We start from the raw sequence: 21,620 nt of genomic DNA on the forward strand, positions 1-21,620 counted from the left end.
GCTAGCCATGCCCAATCCAATACCTCAGAGGAAAATGAAAGGTGTAACAACTCAAAAGCCAAACCATACATTTCAGGAGAAAAAAGTCCTACCAGACAGTGGAATTCCTAAAGCATGATATGAAAATAATATAAATAGACTGCAAACAAACAATAATTTATGAAAAATAATCTGAAACAATATGCTTTTTTACCCCTTCTATCTTTTTGAGAGAATTATAACCTGGAACTATCTTCTCTTTGTAGAGGGATCATACTTAAAACACCACATATGTAATCATGGACATATATGCTTAATTTATACTAGTATACTAGAATATTTAGTGTCATATAAAAAAAAGCAAACCATACCCTGGATGATTGTTTCAACTTGGTGGACATGCAATCTGTGGATCAGATGCTATCATGTAAGTGTGAAGGAACAGCTTGACTGCTGTGGTTCCAAGATAGACAAGGAAGCCTCCCAACAGATGGATAACTGACAGGCTATAACATAATCCCTAATTATAAAAGAATTTGGGATATTTGGCATGCCTGGGTTTTAAGGCAGCAATTTAAACAACATCAGACTGGCCCTAGAAACTAATTATTGCACAGGAAAACAATGCACTTCCAAAGAAGCCCTTAATCCATGTTTAAACAAGCTCTATGCTAAACAGTCTTGTGCTTGAACACCTGCTTTTATGATGGATTCAGGGTTTTGTTATGTTTTTCAATTAAAAAAATAATGTTTAACTTTTGGAGGGAACACCAGGGTCTACTTGTTCAGGCAAGAGATTGAGAGTAAAAGATTAGCTTGCTATCACACTGCAAAAGTAAATCGGAAGTAAAACTAGAAATCTAACTGAGTGAAAATTAATGTAATTTATACTAGAATTACATTTCTGATTCACTATGGATTAGAATGGAACAGTAGCACTGGTGCAGTGTACGGGTGAACAAGAACTAGCTTGGCCCTAAAACTTCTGTTATCTTCTTCCTCAAACCATGTCAGAGATTCATCAGCTGATATCCTCCTCTTCACTGCTGTGAGCAAGTGCTTAGAGAGCGCAGAACTGGGAAGAATAAGGACTTCTTCTGCCATAGCCCCACTCCACATACACCTCCTCCCAAGCCACAGAAGCTGTTTGCATACATACACGGTATGAAGTAATTATTTCCAAGGGATACAGATGATAAACTCTACCTCTGAATCATACTTCAGCTCCATTGCCTTCCTTACAAAGGGAAACTATATGTATACGAACACTGGCAAGTGGTTAATCTCATGTCCCTCTGTTAGTACTCCGCAGAGTAGGGTTAATAGTGCTTTCTCACTGGTCCACTGGATAGAAGGCTCTTTGAATCTCTGCACCAGGAAAAAAATAGTCCACTGATTTCAGGACAGGATGCAGCCCTTCGACTTTGAAGTCAATGCCGTAATTTCTGAGACACTGCCAGGTACTCAGAACTCTCAAAAACTCAGCAATTTAGAGAAACAATATGAAAACATTCCTGAAATTTTGGACAGGACACGAGACGAGAAACAAAAACACCGTCTGTGGCATCACCTTCTTCATAGGGAAAAGTCCAGGAGAAAATGACAGGTCTTTTTTTGACTGCAACTTCATTTAGACAGTGTTCATTGGGCTGCAGATGTGACTCAGTTAACTACGGTTCAGGTAAGTTTTAAATGTGTATTACTGTGACACATCCATTGTAACAACTTTATTTATCACTATATACAGACCAGTTCCATGCAAGACCTACTTGAAGTGCCTACCATATACCCAAACACAGACTTAAAACTGTCACCACGATTTTTTTTCCTGAAACATGTTCACCTTTTTTTTTCCAGCAGTTAGGCACAGATCAGAATTGCATGGAGATACTCACCATCCTTTAAAAACACCATTAAATCATACTCCTGTCTGAACTCAAATAAGTATCCTTTCTCTTCTCATGAGTCTCTTACTTTCTATATATATTTTAGAACTTCTTGGGGTGTGGTTTAAGGATACTAACTGCAGTATTTAGGTTTCAATAAATCCATTATACAGGTATATTTTACTTACCACAGTAAGTTTTCCCCTCCACTCTTCTCTCTCCTCCTCTTCTCTTTCCTCCTCTGACCCTTTTAACAAAATGTGCTTAGCTCTTTTTCTTCCACCATCTGCTGTAGTTAGTGAAAAGATATGGACCCTATTGCCCTTTTACAGTTAATTCCACCACTTGTTCATCCTCTCACACAGCATAAGAAACAAGACAATTATTGCTTATTAAATGTTAGGCACAAGTAGTAATTACGTCTGTAATTCCATCCCCTGTGTTAACAAATACATAGGCATATGGGCTGTGTTGAACATGAGGCACCCCATCTTCACAGTCAAATTTAGGCCTAAAGTCAGTGATGTTACAAACTGTATTAAAAAAAAAAAAAAAGCAGCCTAATGAATGGTCTATTAATTCATGAAACAAAGTTCTTTAGCCATAGTAAACTGAGATTTCTGAACCTTTTCTTCTGCCAATATGTCCTGCTTCCTACCCACCTTAATTTTTTTTCAAAATGAACACCAGTTTTATAGCTGGAACAGCGCTCTCATGTTCATGGTTAATACACCTTGACTTCACTTCAAGTCTCAATTCCACAGTCCTGCTTTAGTTTTCCACATGACTCTTATGGGAGCAAAATCTGGAAATTCCTAGAACACATTTAAAGGGCAGCTTGTTAAAATAACTGCCCATACCTGTCACTTCAGTATTAGAATCACATTACCAAAAAAGAAAAAAAAATCCTCTTAAACCTTCAGAGGATTCAAGTTGTTTTGTAACCTAAAGAATACTACAGCAGCTGGAGATGCCCCTGTTAAATTGAATCTATATAATATTTAATAATTTGCTTGCATTTCATCATATAATAATAATCACTACATTATGCCATTCAATATGAAAGTGCAGCAATTCTTATTTATTATCTTATGGCCTCTTAGAAATAATAAAACATTAAAAAATAGCTACAGAACACGTTCATAAATAAAACAATTCTACATGTACACACTTAAATCTTAGAATTAGCTCTACAGAGATTAGAGGACTGTTCAAGTTAGGTCATATCTTGTATAAATGAACTCTATATGAGGTTGCAAAAACATCAAAGAACAAGTTTGATGTCTGACTTGTAAATAATGTTAGCTAAACTTTATGTCTTTTCTTACTTCAGCTGGATAACAGATGACCTCTTCAACATGTCTTACTGATTTATAAGAATCAACTTAGAGATTTTCTTTTTTTTTTTCCCCTAACAGAATGAAAGATGCTTTATTTTCTTCCCTACACAACATTATGCCACATATTCCCATTGTATATATTGTGGAAAACAAACAAACAAACAAAATGCATCCTTAGAGGCAAGTAGACTGTTGGTGGGCGAGTGTGGTGGCGCTGGGGTTTGGTTGCTTGTTTATTGGCATTTTTTGGAGCTAAGGCCTGGGTACTCACGAGTAATTTCTTCTGTTATTCTCCTCCCATCAAAAATCTGTGCCAAACCAAAGAGAAAAGAGAGCATTTATAATTTTGCCTAGAACTATTTTTTATGCAAAAGGGTTCCTCCAAACTGAAGAACAAATGATTTTTTCCTAAGATTTTGAACTCCTGATGACAACCTTACTCCTACACATGGGCTGACCACCACTACCTAGGCTGAACATAGTAAATGATGAACTTCATTAAGTTTCGTTTTACTCATGTGCTCAATTTAATAGAATTTAAGCATGTGCATAAAGGCCATGTTACTTAAGTGAATGTTTAAATACTCTGTTTACATAGTTAAATACTTTTTAAAATCAACAACCTGTCTCTGCCACTTAATCACCATTGTCAATAAATAAAAATATTATTTTAAAATAACTATAAAAGACGTATCAAGGGATAAGGTATGATTCAAGAAAACATAAAGGCTGGAAATACCAATGGCAACTAAAAAAGCATTACTTCAACCATATCGCTGAAGAGAACTGTCCTGTATCACTTCTGCAGTTATTCAGGGTTGGCATACTGTCAACTTTTACCATATGTTTTTTTCTTCCTTTGCTGAAAGTGAATTTTTCTGTCAAAGAGCAGCTGTTCTAAATTATCACATCAAATTTTAACCTTACAGTAGACAACCACTGAACCCACAGATTCATGATGGTGAAATACTTTGTCTCCTTGACCTACAAAGAATTTGTCCTTGTTTAAGTCTATTTCTGCTTTAGCACACCAGACCCACCAACTGTCAAGGTATCTGTTGCTGACAGGTACTTAAAGCTGAAGCTATAAACAAATCCTAGGCAATGAACTTCTAATCCTGGTTATTCCTAAAAACTGTGTGAAGTCTAAGTTATTAAAGATCAAACTATGCTACCAAGAAAAAAAAGTCAACAAATACAACTTCAAATGCAAAGAAAACGAGACATTATGAACGCAACTGTTGTTATGCAGTTTGTAATCCAAAGCAACAGTCAATTCTGATACTTCCCCTGCAGTCATAAATGTTTCAGTAAAGGCCGATATCAATTACTGGTTATTTAGGTGTCTGCCAACAGCATGTTTTGACAACATCCTGCGCTTCATGCTGAGAAGCAGCAGACGCGTATATGATTCTTGTCTTCTCGTACTCATCTTTCAAGATGGTTCTTACTTTAAAGAGCATTTCATCAAACATTATCAAAACTTACAGTTCTCACTACAATTGCTCTCTATTAAAGTCTAGCACCAGCTGTCAGTTGTAATGCAAACCCCTATTAGCCTTTTAAGTCCCACTCTGGAACTAATAAGGGATTGTCAAATAACTCTACACACAGACACAAGTGGCAAAGAAACCGACGGAAGAAAATGTGTGTTCATTGAATTCACACTGACAATGCAATCTTTGTGTAACTCTGAACTAAGCTTATACTCAAAGTCACCAAAGACAGTACAAGCAAAAACATGTTCAGGCTGATTCTATTAATTTAATTTTTAATCTTCTGAAAGCCTCCGAAGAAGCAAAGCCACTAAAATGAAAAGGTTAAGGAAATGCCAGCAAGATCCCTTAAGATTCTCTATGACAGACACTCACAAGATATTTGCAGTAAAATCCTGTACAAAAATTCAAGAGTAATCATTTTGAGCATATAAGAACCACAAAATTCAGGAACAAATTTCTATGTTAAAAATAGGATGTAAGCTTCTCACACATACTTGTTAAATTGTGGGGAGTGTGGGTCTATACCCAGTATATTCTACTGCTTTCATGTTTTTGTTTTTTTTTTTGCTTTCAACACAGCTGAGGGGGACAAGGAAGGAATTGCCAAAAAAGCACATTGTGGAATGAATTCTCAGGCACAGCAAGCACCATCTCTATGCCGATAAGAGATCACGCTAGAATAAACACACAGTGTAACTCAGTTGTTTTAAGTTGCATTTTGAGAGTCATTTGCACTTCTGCAATTCATTCATTTTCTGAGCAAACATTTCCATTTCCCTGCTACTTTCAAATACATTCTGAAAATCTAATTTTGAGCTACCTAATCATGTTATATGTTGACGCTGCAATATTAAATAACTTGGGGAGAAATATTAGAAAGTTTTTTTAAAGAACACAAATATTAGGCTCCCATTTAGTCACTTAACATGAAAAAATTAATAGAAATACTTGTATTCATGTTTGTTTACATATATTTCTATCACAATCTACAAGGAATTTAGTAAAGATTCTTCTCAAATAACCACAGAGCACTGAAATAATACCCCTTTGCTGACTCGGGAATATGTATAGTATCATATCAATAAATCTCTCTTTTCTAATAATTTTAGAAAGTTTCTTCATAATTTTTGCTTGTTCCTAGGACATGTGACATCTGTTAACAAACTACAGTGTCATGCCCAAGCAATTTTGCCTTAAAATTTTTCATTTTGAATCTACTGTTTACAATGTACAAACCAGAATATTTTCCAGATTTGTAACAGTTTGGAACATAACATTGGCTGCAATGTTTCCAAAGAATTCAGTGCAGCATAATTCTGCCCCTGTGAAAATCATCTGACTATTGCTAAGATAACTTTCATAAGAGTTAAATAAATTCTAAGCACAAAGTTAAATCTTTTATTGTGTGCTCTGTTTATGTACTTACAGAATCTGAACCAAATGAAAACAATGAATATTTTACAAATAAAGTGATCCATAATTTATAGCTGCTGTCATTTTAGTTTACTAGCTTGGAAGATAAAGATTCCCTTAAAAAAAGTGAGGTCACAGCTTTTTGAGATTTCATGTAAAAGGTATCCCTCTTGACAGTTTTATTATTATATGATCTTCACATGATCAGCTCCTATATGTTATTAAACATAAGTTTCCTATATAGACCCTAACAGTTACAAACACACACTTCAGAAGTATAAACAACCTGTCTCAAGTCACTCAGCTATTGCCAAGGGAAAAAGTCAATGTCTTTGCAGTTGCAGCAAACACATGTGTTTTTGCTGTTTTCATTTGCACAAAGTTAAATACTTTGTCACAGGACTTTTTTCACTTTGCACATAAACAGTTATCTTTTATCTACTGGTATAAGCAGGTAAAAGGTATAGTTACTTATGCAGAGACCAAATGACTAGTTAAAGCAAAGAGAAGAAAAGAAATGGAGAGGTATGTTTTTCATCACAAGTATTAATGTTGTTGTACACATTCTTACCTCAAACACAGTATTCATTCTACTACAAGAATTAAGCAGTGAATGAGATGGTTCAGATTTAGCAGCCACAGATGGCATTCTTTTCATACTTCCAGGAACTGAGAGAGAAATATGATTTGGGATATCCTTACTATATAACTTAGAGGTCAATAATTTAGAGTTACTGTAAACTTTGTGAAGTTATTTTTGCAATAACCAGGCACAGTGGATGAACTTTACCTCTCCCACCCTCACCCTCTACTCCCTTTTCCTTCCATTCAATCCTTTTGATTAATTGGTAAGAATTATACACATAGGGAAGGATTGTTGGATGAAATCCTTTTTTCCTTCTGGTTTTGTTATAGAAAATGTGTCAGTCACTTGTGGTTAAAACTCAAAATTTTATTACACATTATTATACAAGAAATTCACAACAAAAAAAAAATCGTTAAAAGAAAAAGCCCTCAGCAATTTGAATAGTGAAATGCAGAGAAAACCATGACAGTAACTCAGACTTACTCAATTCCAGCAACTAAAATTTTAGACTACACCTTGAAATGCTAGCATGTAGAAAATGTAATTCTGTGCTTAGCAAATCATTCTTTTTTTTAATTTTCCATTTGACAGCTGGAGACAGAAAGCCTTTTTTGGTCTAAAGGGTCACCGCTTGGAAGCATTCAAAAACACATTCACGCTCACTTGTATTCCCACATGGATATACAATTGCCCACTGTATGTTTGCTAATTAAGTATATCATCCTGTAAAATACCATCCTCCATGTTCAGCTAAGCTGTCTGAAGTGCATGAAATAAAACAACAACAAAATAGACGCTTTTGGGATTGAAGAATTTATTAGTCCAACTCTGCCAGTGCAGGATTTCCTCTATCATCTGGTTATTGCATTTTTTTAAAACATCTTCAGAAATGAGGCTTCCATTATTTCTCCCAGGAGTTTTCCAGATTATTACAGAACTATCAGTAAAGACATCTTTTTCTAACTTTTGTCCTACATTTTCCCTTTTCTTTTGATATTATTACCCCAACTAACCAACCTTCACATCATGAAGTCTATTTCCTCTCTATATTTCAAAACAAAACTGTGCCTCGCTTCTCCACATACAAATCACTCACTAAGCAGGTGATGTGAATGCTCCTTCACTTTTATTATCTTCAGGCTTTTCCAAAACATTATGCCACTGTATAAATTCCTGGTGTACTTGCAACTTAAATATTGCATGCAGGCCTCATCACCATTTTCATAAAAATCATATTGTTTACTCTGAATACGTACAGAGACCAGGATGGCCAGGAGGTACAGAACAGTTAGTTTGTCCTCCAACAAGGACAAATACAGAGAAGGCACTAAGAGAGAAGGAGAATTTGGAAAAGAGATACTAGATGTGAAAGAGATCTAGAAAATTATTAATGCAGAAGCTGAAAATTATTTTTTATTTTCTCACTATATAAGGATAAGAAAAACCTTATGAAATTGATTTAAAGCACAAGGTTCAAACACAGCAAAAAATATGTTTTCATATGAAACAATATTAAGTTACGACATTCACTGCCACAAAAACTTACGGATACTAAAAACATGAATGAGTTCGAAAAAGGAGGACACGAATTAACAGGTGACAGGTAACTGTTGCCAACTATATATAAACTTACTTACAAGATACATCTTAAGTCTTAGAAAGTTGCTTAACAGTTGATTGTCAGAAGCTGACAGGTATACCCAGTAAAGCAGCCTTTATACAGTTTCTTATATTCTTTCCTTAAGAGTCTGCTTTTAAGTTACTGTCACAGAAAGAATATTAAGTCAGATAAATTTTTGATTTGATCCACTCTGACTGTTTTATGGGGAACAAATGGGAAAGATGAATTGTCCTTGTTGACTGAGAAAGAGGATGCAAAATGCCAAAAAGCATTAGGTTTAGAGTACGGTTCCAACCAGCTTGTTTCCCTAACTTAAGCAAGTTAGAAAATGGTAATTCTGATAGATAAGATGCTATAAACATGTAGTTTGGACAAGATGGCATGAAGACATAATTTAGAAAAGATATTGTGATAAAGAAGCCCTTTTCAATCACGAAGTATTACAGTAAGATTAAACAGACAGGATCATAGTGTTGCCAGCAGGTCGAGGGAGGTGATTCTCCCCCTCTACTCAGCCCTGGTGAGGCCACATCTGGAGTACTGTGTCCAGTTCTGGGCTCCCCAGTACAAGAGGGATGTGGCACTACTGGAGCAAGTCCAGCGAAGGGCTACGAAGATGATTAGGGGACTGGAGCATCTCTCTTATGAGGAAAGGCTGAGAGAGCTGGGCCTGTTTAGCTTGGAGAAGAGAAGGCTGAGAGGAGATCTTATCAATGTGTACAAGTATCTGAAGGGAGGGTGTCGAGAGGATGGGACCAGACTCTTTTCAGTGGTGCCGAGCGACAGGACGCGAGGCAATGGGCACAAACTGAAACACAGACACTTCCATCTTAACATGAGGAAAAACTTCTTCACTGTGAGGGTGACAGAGCACTGGAACAGGTTGCCCCGAGAGGTGGTGGAGTCTCCTTCTCTGGAGATATTCAAAACGCACCTGGATGCGATCCTGTGCAATGTGCTCTAGGTGACCCTGCTGAGCAGGGGGGTTGGACTAGATGATCTCCAGAGGTCCCTTCCAACCTCAGTGATTCTGTGTGATTCTGTGTGATTATGGTGCATGTGGAAACAAAGATGTAGAAATAAACAGTACATATTTCCCAGTAAGTTTATTGTGGTTAACATATACTGTATCTAGCTAACTAATATATATTAGTTAATACCAAAAAAAAAAAAAAAAAGAGGTAGAAAACAACAGCTTTATGGACATGTTCCCCAACATGGTATCTTACATTGCCTGCTGTTCAACTTGTGTCTGACGTGTTGGGGTTGTGAGTAGCGTAATTATTCCCTAGGACTTTGCTGGAACTACATTTAATTCTTTTATTAAAGTGAGTTAACTCAGTTTGTTAACTCAGTATATTTCATAAAAATCAAGTAAAGGAACTTATGAAAGAACTGAGATACACATATGAACATTACACAAACAGAAAAGAGAAAGGATTTATTAAATTCCTTTTCAAATATTTCTTGTAACAACTGTACTGAAATAACTAGACAAGTAGGAAAAAAGTTGCCCATAAATATTTGAAGGCACAAAGAAATTTTGAAAATGCAAGGCAAGAAGAGTAGAAAAAGTGAAATGTAAAATTAAAAAGCAGAATTAGTAGAGAGAATAGCAGTAAGAGCTTTCTAAACGTAAGACTAATTAGTCTGTAAAATAGTTTCATATGGTAAGCAGAGAAAGCCATCTGACTAGCCATATTTTGTTTGGACTAGACAAAACAATAAGAAAATAGGAAATTGTTCTGTAGTTTCAGGGACTGGACAAGGACACTTAAGGTATCCATAACAGTTTCTCCTTATATGTGAAGAACTTCCCATACTTCACAATATGCTGTAGGAGATGTGCAATATATTTCTCTCAACTCTGATACTGCAGATTACATCAAGTCCAGAGTTGTGGTAAAACAAACCGGGGGAACTCAATTTGTGTCTACGGAAATCTCAGAGAATCATCATAGAGACCCTAAATGAAACTGGTAATCTTTCTTCAAGTCAGTCTATAGTTGAGGAAAAGCCCTAGTAAACTCAAGATCAAAACACTCAACAAATCTGTGCTAAGAAAACCAACTCTGAAACGACATCACTGCAGTGTAGATTTGTACTAAACACCTCTGTTGCTGCGATTCTTCCATAATTTGAGTAGGACCCAAATACTGCAGAGACTTGTATACTCTGAATTAAGCTTATTCAGGCAATGGAATGACCTTGTATATAAAGCTACTTCCTGCAAAATACTGAACAGGTGCAAAAGTCTTTGCTAGATCAGAGCTTAAATCTTCAGCAGTTAACCTGAAGTGATTATGAAAACCAAAATTCCTCAAAGTGAGGCATTTCTCCATATGCTCATAATAATGAGGACAAGGAGGATCACAGCAAAATGGGTCCTTGATTATTGAACTGACAATTCAGGTAGCTTACTGTTGTACTCATACAACCAAGAACAGTACAATCTTCCAAAGACCCAAGATGCTGAGTAAATCCAGCAGTCCAATCTCAGCTTTTCAGAACATAGATGCAAACAGGGGTATGTTTGTATCGCACCCGTAACAAAAATGTTTAGAGCCTTATGTCCTCTTTTCCTGGCTATGCAGAAAAAGGGAAGTGATTTTGAAACCACACATGGAAAACGGCACAAACCATGTTATCTGAGGGCATGACTGAGCCTTAATATTTTTCCCCCATACCAAGAGAAGCTGTTCTCAGAGAAATTTAAAAAACTGATCTTACACCAATTGGGTCCTTCATTTAAACAGTCAATTAGCTCCTGCCAATGCAAAATGACATTGTATCTGAAAACAGGTACTGTGCGGAGTGGGAGGGAACAAAAACAGTCTAAACACAGGATCAAATAGTGACAAGCACTAGACTTGTTAAAAATTTTCAAGTACTGAGAAGGTAAGAATTTCTATTTGTTACTACTTCTTCAAACTCCAACTGGAGAACAAATTTATTCTCAATTATGCCCTCATTCCAGCCTGTGCCCATAACACCATTCTGGAACTTCTTCAGACTCCATAATCCTGACTCTATTGTCTTTTTGCTGACAAACAAACAAAAACCCCATACTCAAACCCTAAAAGAGGGAGAGCAAGAGGAGGAGAGAAGAAAACGAAGAACAAAGGAGTAGCCCTGAGCCTGAGGTCAAAATGTATGAGAAGAACTGAGCTATTTTCTGGGCCTTCCAACTCCTGCCAAGTCACTGATGCCAACAAATATGAGGTTTTGGATTACAGCTTTTACAGTGACACTTCAATCACACCACACTGAAAATATTTGATAAATACAGCTCCCAATAAAAGTTAGTTAGACATTATATGTTAAATCAGAATAAACCAGAAAGACCTGTCGCTATTGTTAATAGTTTCATCATACATCACTCCCTTGATCAACAAATGGAGTTGAAGCCAAAAAATGAATGCAAAGAAATGACAGTATGATTTTATGTCCTCATAATATGCCCTCAAATATACTCATACATGTCTGTGCACTTACCCCTAACCTCTGCCGAGCTGAGTAGGAAATGCCTTGCCTACCCAAGCATCTGAGAATCTGTTTTTAATAAAATGCTCAACTTTTGTTTGCTCAGTTTTATTCTGACACTTTCTAGAGTGGTTGTCTTGTTGTGCTCAAGTGCAACTGAAAAACTAAACCACCAGCTTTCAATCATTTAACAGGACATGGGCTCTATAATTAGCAAGTCGTTAGAAGATTATCACCAACATCTTAGCATTTTGAAGAGAAGCTATAGGAAGCCCTACATAAAGCATTTCTGAACAATAAAATATCCTCTCCTGATTTCAGTGCCTAACAGAACAATTTAATTTTTTTTTTCTTAGTATCTGTAGCTAACTGCAGAAAAGCATCAAAGACTGATCTCCCTGGTTCATTCATTTTGTGGGGAAAAACAATTTAAAATTCACTTAAAAGCAACAACCAAATAAAAAACATTCTTACGCCTTTCCTCCCAACTCCTCCCTGGCATAGTCCAAGAAAAGGTCACCTTAATTAGAGCAACAGGTTTCACAACTACTTGACTATACTGCTCTGGTTCAGTGGGCTCCTAGTAGCTTCCAAGGACTCACATTTCCCATAAAGACTGCTGTAGGACCAATGAAAAAGAATAGGCTCTCGCAGCCAGTTGCAGCATAGTGAGGTTATCACCAGCCTTTAAATTTCTGTTCTTGTGCATATATGCACAGGCACATGCACGCACACAACCCCATGCAAACTACAGTAAATATCTCAAATACTACTCCTTCTAACAATGGTATTTCCAGATTTTTTTTTTTTTTTAGTATTTATTTATTTTAACAAAAGGACCTTCAACCCCACCAGCACCCTTTCAGGCACTCTGCGAAAAGAGGCTAAAGATTCAATTAGCACAAAAATCCAAAATGTACTTATGTAAAAAGTACAATATAGACCCTCATCATTTTGCTTAATATTAAAGTTGGATAAATATGCGTGTTTCACATAAATTTCCTAATATTTAAAAGACCTGTTTCTGGAAAATATCAACATTCCTGGTGAAGTCTGTTCTTGGGAGCATTCACATAACCACGGTTTGCAGAAACCACAAGTTCATAGAAAATGATTTTGAGTCACATACATCAGCAATTCAGCAAAATGCAATTTCAAAATTCAATATTCACTTTCCAAACATACCTGCATTTAGGGACTGAAACAATGCTACCTGTTTTATCTGACCAATCCCAGCTGATCAACACAGCTCAGTAGCAAGTAGTAAGTAGTTACACGTCAAGCCACAAAGTTAAAAAACGCACATAAAATTTCAAATATTTTGACATAAACAATGCATTTGAGAAACATGCAGTCTACTGAAAGGAAATCCAAGAGGGGTAAGAGAGACTAGATTCGCTACACACTCTATTAACTAAAAATCAATTGCTCAACCTTATCAAATATTTTTAAAATCAAATTACATTATTTACATATAGCAAATAAACCCCATTTCATGGCAGTTTTATGATCTAATTTATTTCTCTCACGAATCTGCGAAAAATTAACATGACCCAATACACAGAGTAGGGACATAAAGTGAAGCCCCTGCTAATAATTGAACTGTGAACATGAAGTGCATTGTTACCTTGGCACGCAAAGCCTCGTTCTTCATAGCCAGCATTACACAAGCACTTCCCTATGGGCACTAGCCATTCTCCTTCTGTACTGCAATACATCTTGGGTGGCTCCTCCTCCTTGGAATGATTGACACAAGAACCTCGCACTTCCACTAGTGACTGGGAGTCCATGGGTACCGTATCGGGAAACATGGCAAGGTTCTTTACAGTGAAAGGGCACTTTTTGAAGTACACTCGCACTGAGACTAAGGCAACACATGCACCTACATCTTGGAAAGCCAAGTAAAAGCCTTTCCTGCTGACAGGCCCCACCTCACGGACTTCTGTATTCAGCTTGAGAATTCGGTCCCCAAGATCCATTTGGGTGAAGCTCTCATCAGCCGCAATGGTGTCAATTTTTGTAAACTGATGCTCTCTGAACTTTACCAAATGGTCATCATCAGATTCCATGTAATACAGATTGAAGGTCTCTTTGCAAGTGCCCAAAACTAGAGGGATACTATTACAGTCCCTCAAGGTAAACTTGAGCTCCACATATATCTTCTGAGCTGAATTGCGTGGAATCCAGTTTGTTCTCAGCCAATTGTTTTGACTATGGTCCATAACATTGCACACCTGGTAAGTTCTGATTGGAGTATAATGCTCATCAACACCACTAATCTCTTCCCACTATAAAGAGAGAAAAAAAAAAAAAGGGAAATATTTTAAGATTAGCAATCATTCCAATAAAAATCACATTTAGAGACAAAAGCTGTGGAAAAAAAACAATAAAAACAATAATCACAAATGGTCTGATCTCACACTGAAGAACATCACTGTAAGGTGGACACTAAAGTCTGGCTGAACTTGCACTTGCCTTTTTCTATTAAAACATATGAACATCTTAAAGGAACACAGAATTCACCATTAAGAAGTCAGTATTTACCAATTTAGCTCAAGATGGCATAAAAGAGATGCTACAGTCACTCTGTATTATTAAAAACTGCAGGATATATGCAGTGCTGCTTTTGATCATGATCCCAACATGTATCTATTACAAGCACCCTTACCTCAAATGTAAGTGATGCCTCACTAGGACAAAAACATATTTTCACTGTCAGAATCCACTTGCAGCTCAAAGATTAAACAAGATTTAAAATGTTACCAAAAAAAAAAAAAAGTCCACTGCCAATATTACATATAGTCACAATAAAATGCTACAGCTTTAAATTTAGTGAAGGCACGGCAGCTGATTTTGTTTGGTATATATGTCCTCAGAACAAAGTCACGCTTAGGCCAGTTTCCAGCGTTATTAAAAATTACCACCAATTTCCCTTAATTACTTTGGTTACTCAGTTCTTCTGTATACTACATGGGCTAAGACACTACTGTTGTTTTTGAAGAATACATTGTCATTTGTTTTGGATACATTATCTGACAAACTTACTTGACTGAGACAGAGAAGGAATGGGTTTCCCATTTGTGAATTACTCATGGACCAATCCTGATTTCTGAAATCACACTCACTGGACAGGAATATTTGTCAATCATATGGGGGGTGGGGGGGACTCTATCTGGGTATTTAAAGTAAACGTTTACTTAAAATCATTCACCATACGCAACCAGGTGACTTAAGACATCTTTTTTGGCTTTCTCCCTGAATGGATGACTAAGCCCCCCCTTTCTTTTGTTTTTAAAATAATTAAGAATAATGAACAAATAGCAAAGAATTATAAATAGCTATATTTCTATGTTATGTCATTAGAGGCATTTCAATGTTTCTGATGAGTATACGGATTGAGGAACTGTGCCCTGGCATCCCTGGTTATTTCCCTAATGCAGTTCAGAGTAGTGTGCTCCTCCGAACACGATGTGCTAGTGATCATATCCTGTGGCTCTGTCTGCTACTTCAGGCTTCCTCTGCTCTCTACAGAAAGTAGGGAAGGTAGCTTTTCAGAAGCTTTGTTATAGTGGATGTAGCAAATGCATCCTCATGTTATAATTTACAGAGGGCTCGTCTAGCCTGTGGTTGTGCTTTATATAGATTATTCTCCCCTTGGACAATCTAAGCATGTGACTAGAGCAACCATTCCCCCAATCCCAAGAAAGACAACCATACAAGTGTTTCTACTGAGTAACAAGGACAAACTGAACTCAGTAAACATGTGCTTGAACCCTGAATATTTAACACTGTTATTCCATGAAAGTATTACAAAAGTTTTAACACAGTACCAGCATCACCAAAATGCATCTAGAATACTACTATATTCACCATGTGTCAGTTCTTCAACTTTTCTCTACAAAAAAAAGGTGGCTGTTCTATATTCTGAATTTCACACTACAAAATGAGGAGCCCCTCCATCAGTGACTTTTAAAACACATAATTAAAATGATTACCTGATTATACCTGTTACAGAATTACAGCATCATGAAGGCTGGACGGGACCTCTGGAGATCATCTAGTCCAACTCCCCCAATCAACAGGTTAACTAGAGCAGGTTCCCCAGGATAGTGTCCAGTTGGGCTTTGAATATCGGAACAAATGGAGACTCCACTCTCTGAGCAATCTGTTCCAGTATTCAACCACCCTTAAAGAAGTTTTTTCTTATGTTTAAACAGTATTTCCAATATTTCAGTTTGTGCCCATCGCCCTTAGCCTTTCACTTGGCACTACAAAGAACAGTCTGGCTCCATTTTCTTTTTTATAATCCTCCCATCAGGTATTGATACACATCGGTAAAATGATCCCCAAGCCTTCTCTTTTTCTTCTGTTCTAGGCTTCAAACTGAATTATACAAACCAAAAAGGCAAACTCTATTGTGATTGTGGAGGGTCATGACAGGGTTAAGTTGGAGGAAAGCTGCACGCCATGGGAAAAGGGGAACTGGGGAAACTGTTGCTAGCTCGAACAAAGAAGAGTCTCAACAAGAGCAAGCATACCCAAGGACACTGGTGCAGCCGGGAATGATACATCTTGAGAAAGTACAGATAAACCAGCAGAAGCCGGTGGGAACCAAGGCTAAGAACAAGACAGCGTTTCTCCAACAAAGAAGCAAACAAGGCATGATCACTGCGTGCGTGATCGGTGCAATGACTGGCTACCTGTGACATAATCTGCATAATGATTGGCTTAGCAAAGTGTATCTGTGAAATTGCTGAAGTAGCTAACTTTTTAGTATAAATATGTGTTAGAATAAACAATAAATGTCTCAAGATGCACCACTTCTTGAGTCCGTGCCATTAATCCACCACAGTGATAATGAAGCGTATCCTAACAAAGCATATTGTAACATAGCAGCTACAGAAACCTTTGCTTTACTGGCACCCATATACATAGCCTTTGCAAAAACTCACAAACTCTGTGCCATGGTAGCAACCAGATGTAGTGCAGCTGGGAAGCAGTAGAGCTTAAAACAGAGCTACTGCATGTTACAAATATTAGAACAAGATGTGAAGGGGACGGAATTAAGCATGTTCTGAGAAATCACTCCCGCTCTTGGGGGAAGAAGATGACCTTCCTCCAGAAAAACATCTTCCCTCAAAGACCTAGTCCCATCAATGCCGTATTTAAGACCTCAGGCTAGTAATTATTCATTTTACATAAGCACCTTTTACTGAGGGATGTTACTAATTTGCAGAGCAAACATTAGCAGGAGAGGAAAATATTATTCCTTCATTACAGACAAAGAAAATGAGGTGCAGAAGCGTTAACTGATTTTGCAATTCCCTGGCTTTGTAAAACATGTATTCTCTAGGAAATAAATAAATAAATAAATAAAAAGGTGGCCACATCAGAATAAAATCTGAGACTAGTCAGTCCCAACCCACTGACTCAGGGAAGTTTTGGTACGACTAAGAGCTGGTCTGCACAATGCAACTGTCCAGGTACCGTTGACAATGCAATTTAAAATTAGCTTATTAAACCAGTGTATAAAATCAGTATAAATATTCTTCTTTTAGTTTAAGCAAAGCTTATTTCAGTTCACTTTAAGGATCTGACTATACACAAGTTTTATCTCTTCCTGACTAGTTCAGCAGAGTTAAAATTGCAGTCTTTACATGTGTATACAGCTGTTCAAATGCTGCAGCAAGACATAATATTCTACACTGCCACAGAGAGCTAGCACTACAAGGACTTTCTGAGCAAATGCTACTACACTGGAGCTCACAGCTACTGGAGAGCTGGGCACCACAGCCCCTCACAAGGGCAAGATCTTGCCTGCAGGAAGGACAGCAGGTCCTGGCTCCCAGCCTCTGCTGACTTCCCAGAACTCAGTGGAAGACGCTCCTCTACTGGGATCCATGTACTAGCATAGCCTCTGAGTCAATAGTCTACATTGCTGCTAAAAGCCATTCAGACCACCATAACTGCCTCCCACGAAGCTGGGTATACCTATTTAACTATCCCTATTACCTGAACTATTCGAAAATTCAGTTACAAAGTTCAACTAGTTCAGCTATTGCCATTAGAAAAAGTTAAACAGAAATAAACCATTTGAACTAAAATAAGGACTACCTATGCATGCACCATGTTTAGACGGGATGAGATTAAAACCAGATTTAAATTAGCCAGTTTTTGTGTCCAGTCAAGTACGGTTAATCCTCTTAATTCTCAAGTCTTGGAATTTAACCAGAAAGACAGGAACTTTTTTAAAGATGAATTAAGAAATCTCTTATGAAACTAGGTAAGATTATGAAACATAATGTTATAGACATTTGAATCAGTTCACACGGATTTATAAATGATCAATTTATTATCCCTTCCATATAATTTCTAATCAGTTCACCATATTTTACAGTTCCAGAGGGAGGTAGAAACAAAAATCAGGAACTTGAAGAATTTAAATGTTATTTTGCTGCAATTTTTACCTAGCTTTCTGATCTGGCATGCTTACACAGGTACTTGAATGTCAATATATAAATTGCATGATAAAGCTAGCCCCACTACTATGTTCTTCATGTAAAGCTTGCAACAAGCAATTATCACTTCCTTAATTTGTAATGAAGACCAAGCTGCTTGGAAACTACTCTAGATTGCCATATCAGCCCACTTGAATAAAAAACAAAATTTCAAGTCTATCATTTAATGCTGAAATGTTACTGAATGCAAGGACCAATCTCACACCCAGTGCAATCTCGACCAAAATAGTTTAAGCGTTACAAAACTGCCAAGACTGCAGCTAATGCTTCAGAAAGAGTTAAGCTAAAATAACCCACTCAAACTACAACTAGAGTGTCCAAATCAGAATGTGCACCAGACTCAAGCAGATGACTTCAATAATTATGATCAAATTAAAAACAAGCAGTACTGATTTTAATTTACATTATTCATACACTGCAGCTTTTCCCAGTAAGATGCAGTACTGCCATCCCCAGGTGATCTTAATTCCAAACCAGACTAAGAAGAAAATCAACAAGACAATTTCCTTCCTATGCCCCATGAGTTTTTTTCCTTTAAGTGAGGTTTCTGAAACACCAGCATTGTGAGCTGTTCTCATTTTTATTTTTGTGCCTGTAATTCTGTCTTCTAAGGTTATAATAGCGATGAAATTTCTTTCTCTAAAAATCAGAGTGAGGTCCTTATTCCAGGGACTAGAATTTTGAGAGGGGAAAAAAATAAAACAACATGCATGTTGCATAATAAAATTGTGAGAATCTTCCTATTAATCAGTACAGCCAAATGCTCTTGTGTTGATTTCAGGGGCTCAGAAGAAGGCTAGCATAGTCATTTTCACTGTAAATCCCTGTAAAAAATTATGTATATGTGGCACCCTGTCTTTTTGATGCATCATTTGTAAGGGACTTCTCAGCCCAAGCCTACTCTAAACACACATGATCATAAGGCTCCATACTGCAAGGTGCTAAACTCATGCCTTACTTCAGATCAAAGGGAGACTAGGTATGGTCTCTTTAATGCAAAGGTCATGTCCATCTAGTATCTCTTGTTCTTATTCCAATATTGCTCTTTTAAAACCCCCTTCATGCTGCACTAGTACTCTGCTTTTTTAAAAACAAAATGCCACATAGTATCCAAACAAAACTATTCCTCCCTTACGGAATTTCTTTTCAGCTCTAAAAATTTATTACAATATTTACTTAGAGGATAAAATTTATAATTTAGCTTTATAGACGGGTATTGTCACTGAAATGTGTTGGCTATTAAGAAGCTAAGTGGCAATGGAAAAGAAACTTCCTGTGAGATATTGTCACATAGCCTATTCAGTATTAGAATAGCCAGTACAATTCACTTTATACTGTCATCTCTCTGACCTATATTCCCGAATAGTTAACTGAAATAACAAAACTAGCTGAAAGTTAAAGTGTAAAGCAACAGGAAAATAAACAGGAATAGGAGAAAGGTTACTTTCAAATCTCAAAGAAAAGCAAAGGGGAGGGGGGAAAACTACAATAAAGATACTCCTCAAAATAAAAGCTGCAGAGGAGGTGGCTCTTACTTCAGGAAAGAAGAGATGCACAGAGATGAGAAAAAATTAGCATCAAAAAGTATCTAAGATGATATAAACATATGAGCACAATTCTAATCTGCCAGGAAAAAAAGAAAAAAGAAAAAAAAAAGGGAGCCAAAGAAGAGTCCAGAGTTTCTATTTTGTAATTAAAGTCCACCTTTATTTCTTGGGGTACAGCAAGACAAGATCAACATTCTGAGCATGCAGGAACCTGGACAGCTAGTACTTAAACAGGTCAAAAGGCAGGAGCTATAGTAACCAATACGAGACTGAGAAGGCAAGAATAACTCAGCCAAAACAGAGATGAGACAGTGAAACACAATGGGAATAATGCAATAGAAATATGATCTGTGCTAGAAGAAAAGTTCAGGTGTAAGACAGATATTGACTATTAAATAGGGAAAGCAGATGGTACAAACAGCCATGCTCCTTTGTCACATTTCTCATCAAGTCCAGCCTGCTGTAGTCTCAGCCTGCCCTCCTCCCACCTTCAGCATCCCAGAACTATTCCCCCGTCACATGGAAAACTAACACAGGGCCGGAGGGTAGGTGTTATTTCTGTTGAATCAGCTCTCCTAAACGGCACATCATGCACCCATGCAAGCACCAGTATCTGTGCAAGAGCAAGAATGTAACGCAAGGGGCAAGAGAGCCATCCAAACTTAGTTACCAGGAAGCACACCTGGAGGTCAAAAAATAGAGTTATTTCTGAGGATACTCCATTTGCTCATAGAAAATTTTGTCTTTTTGAGGCTTTGCTGAGAGAAAATGAGAATGGGCTAAGCTTAACTGCTCCAGATAGGTGGAAAACAAATCAGAAGATACCAGAGAAATATGCAAAAAGATGAAGAAGAAGCTGTCACAAGGAGACAAATAGACTATAGAGTCTACAGAGTTCCAGAAGAGATCTAGAAAAGGTTAGCTGAGCAAGAAGGGAGGAAGTGACACTATATAATTTCAAATAAGAGGGGTGCTGGTGGGAGTTAGACTGAGAACTTCACAATGATTAGTTGAGATGATGGCAGAAAAACTGCATAAGAGATCTGCACTTGTACTATTTAAAATCACAGACACTGGTGGGACCCAGACCTAATCATTGTCTCAGCTGCACGCATAAACAATCAAGAACAAGCCTGCTTTTCCAATGGAGTTATTCTAAATATATACACTTGGGTAAATCTGGCCCATGATGCATTACACTTAGAATGTGTCCCTCTTGGCATTTCCTTCAAATCAGTACTAATACAGATCAAACGCATATTTATTAGTCCTGAGTAAATCCTGAGTTATTTATGAGTCCTGAGTAAGTTTAAACTGGGAATTAGGAGATGGTTTCTAAATATTACAGGAATGAAGCTCCAGGATCATCTTCCAGGCTCACAGAGACAGTAAACCCAAATTATTTTATGAAAGATGCTTATAAAATTGTCAGAGATTTTATGACAGCATGATCCTGGAGCTGGAAGTTAGAGGCTGTGATATGACCCTTTGGGTGTTGGATTTGTTGCTATTGTCGAGAAGGAAAGAGGGGAGCTGCGACCACCATTTCTGAATTCACATTATCACACAATACTTATATCCCCTTCTCTAAGGCCTTTGAGCCTCTTCAGCATTTTTGAAATATCTAAGAGGGATGTCAAATCACCATTCCCTCGCAAATGTGTAATTTGGCTTTTGGAAAGTGTTCTTTTTTAACCTTCTTTTAATTCTTTTAACCTTCTTTGGAAACTATCACTGGCAGGAATTCT

At 37.2% G+C, this 21,620-nt stretch overlaps 1 protein-coding gene across 1 annotated transcript in view; it reads right to left on the reverse strand.

The window, feature by feature from the left end:
• The window catches only part of EPHA3 (EPH receptor A3), a 239,374-nt gene that overhangs the window by 142,329 nt on the left and 75,425 nt on the right, over positions 1 to 21,620 (reverse strand). Inside the window, exon 3 of the mRNA XM_067300459.1 lies at positions 13,435 to 14,095. Coding sequence (XP_067156560.1) covers positions 13,435 to 14,095 — 661 coding nt within the window. The remainder of the gene's footprint in view (positions 1 to 13,434; positions 14,096 to 21,620) is intronic.

Source organism: Apteryx mantelli, chromosome 1 (genome assembly GCF_036417845.1).
Source record: "Apteryx mantelli isolate bAptMan1 chromosome 1, bAptMan1.hap1, whole genome shotgun sequence".
Taxonomy (NCBI): domain Eukaryota; kingdom Metazoa; phylum Chordata; class Aves; order Apterygiformes; family Apterygidae; genus Apteryx; species Apteryx mantelli.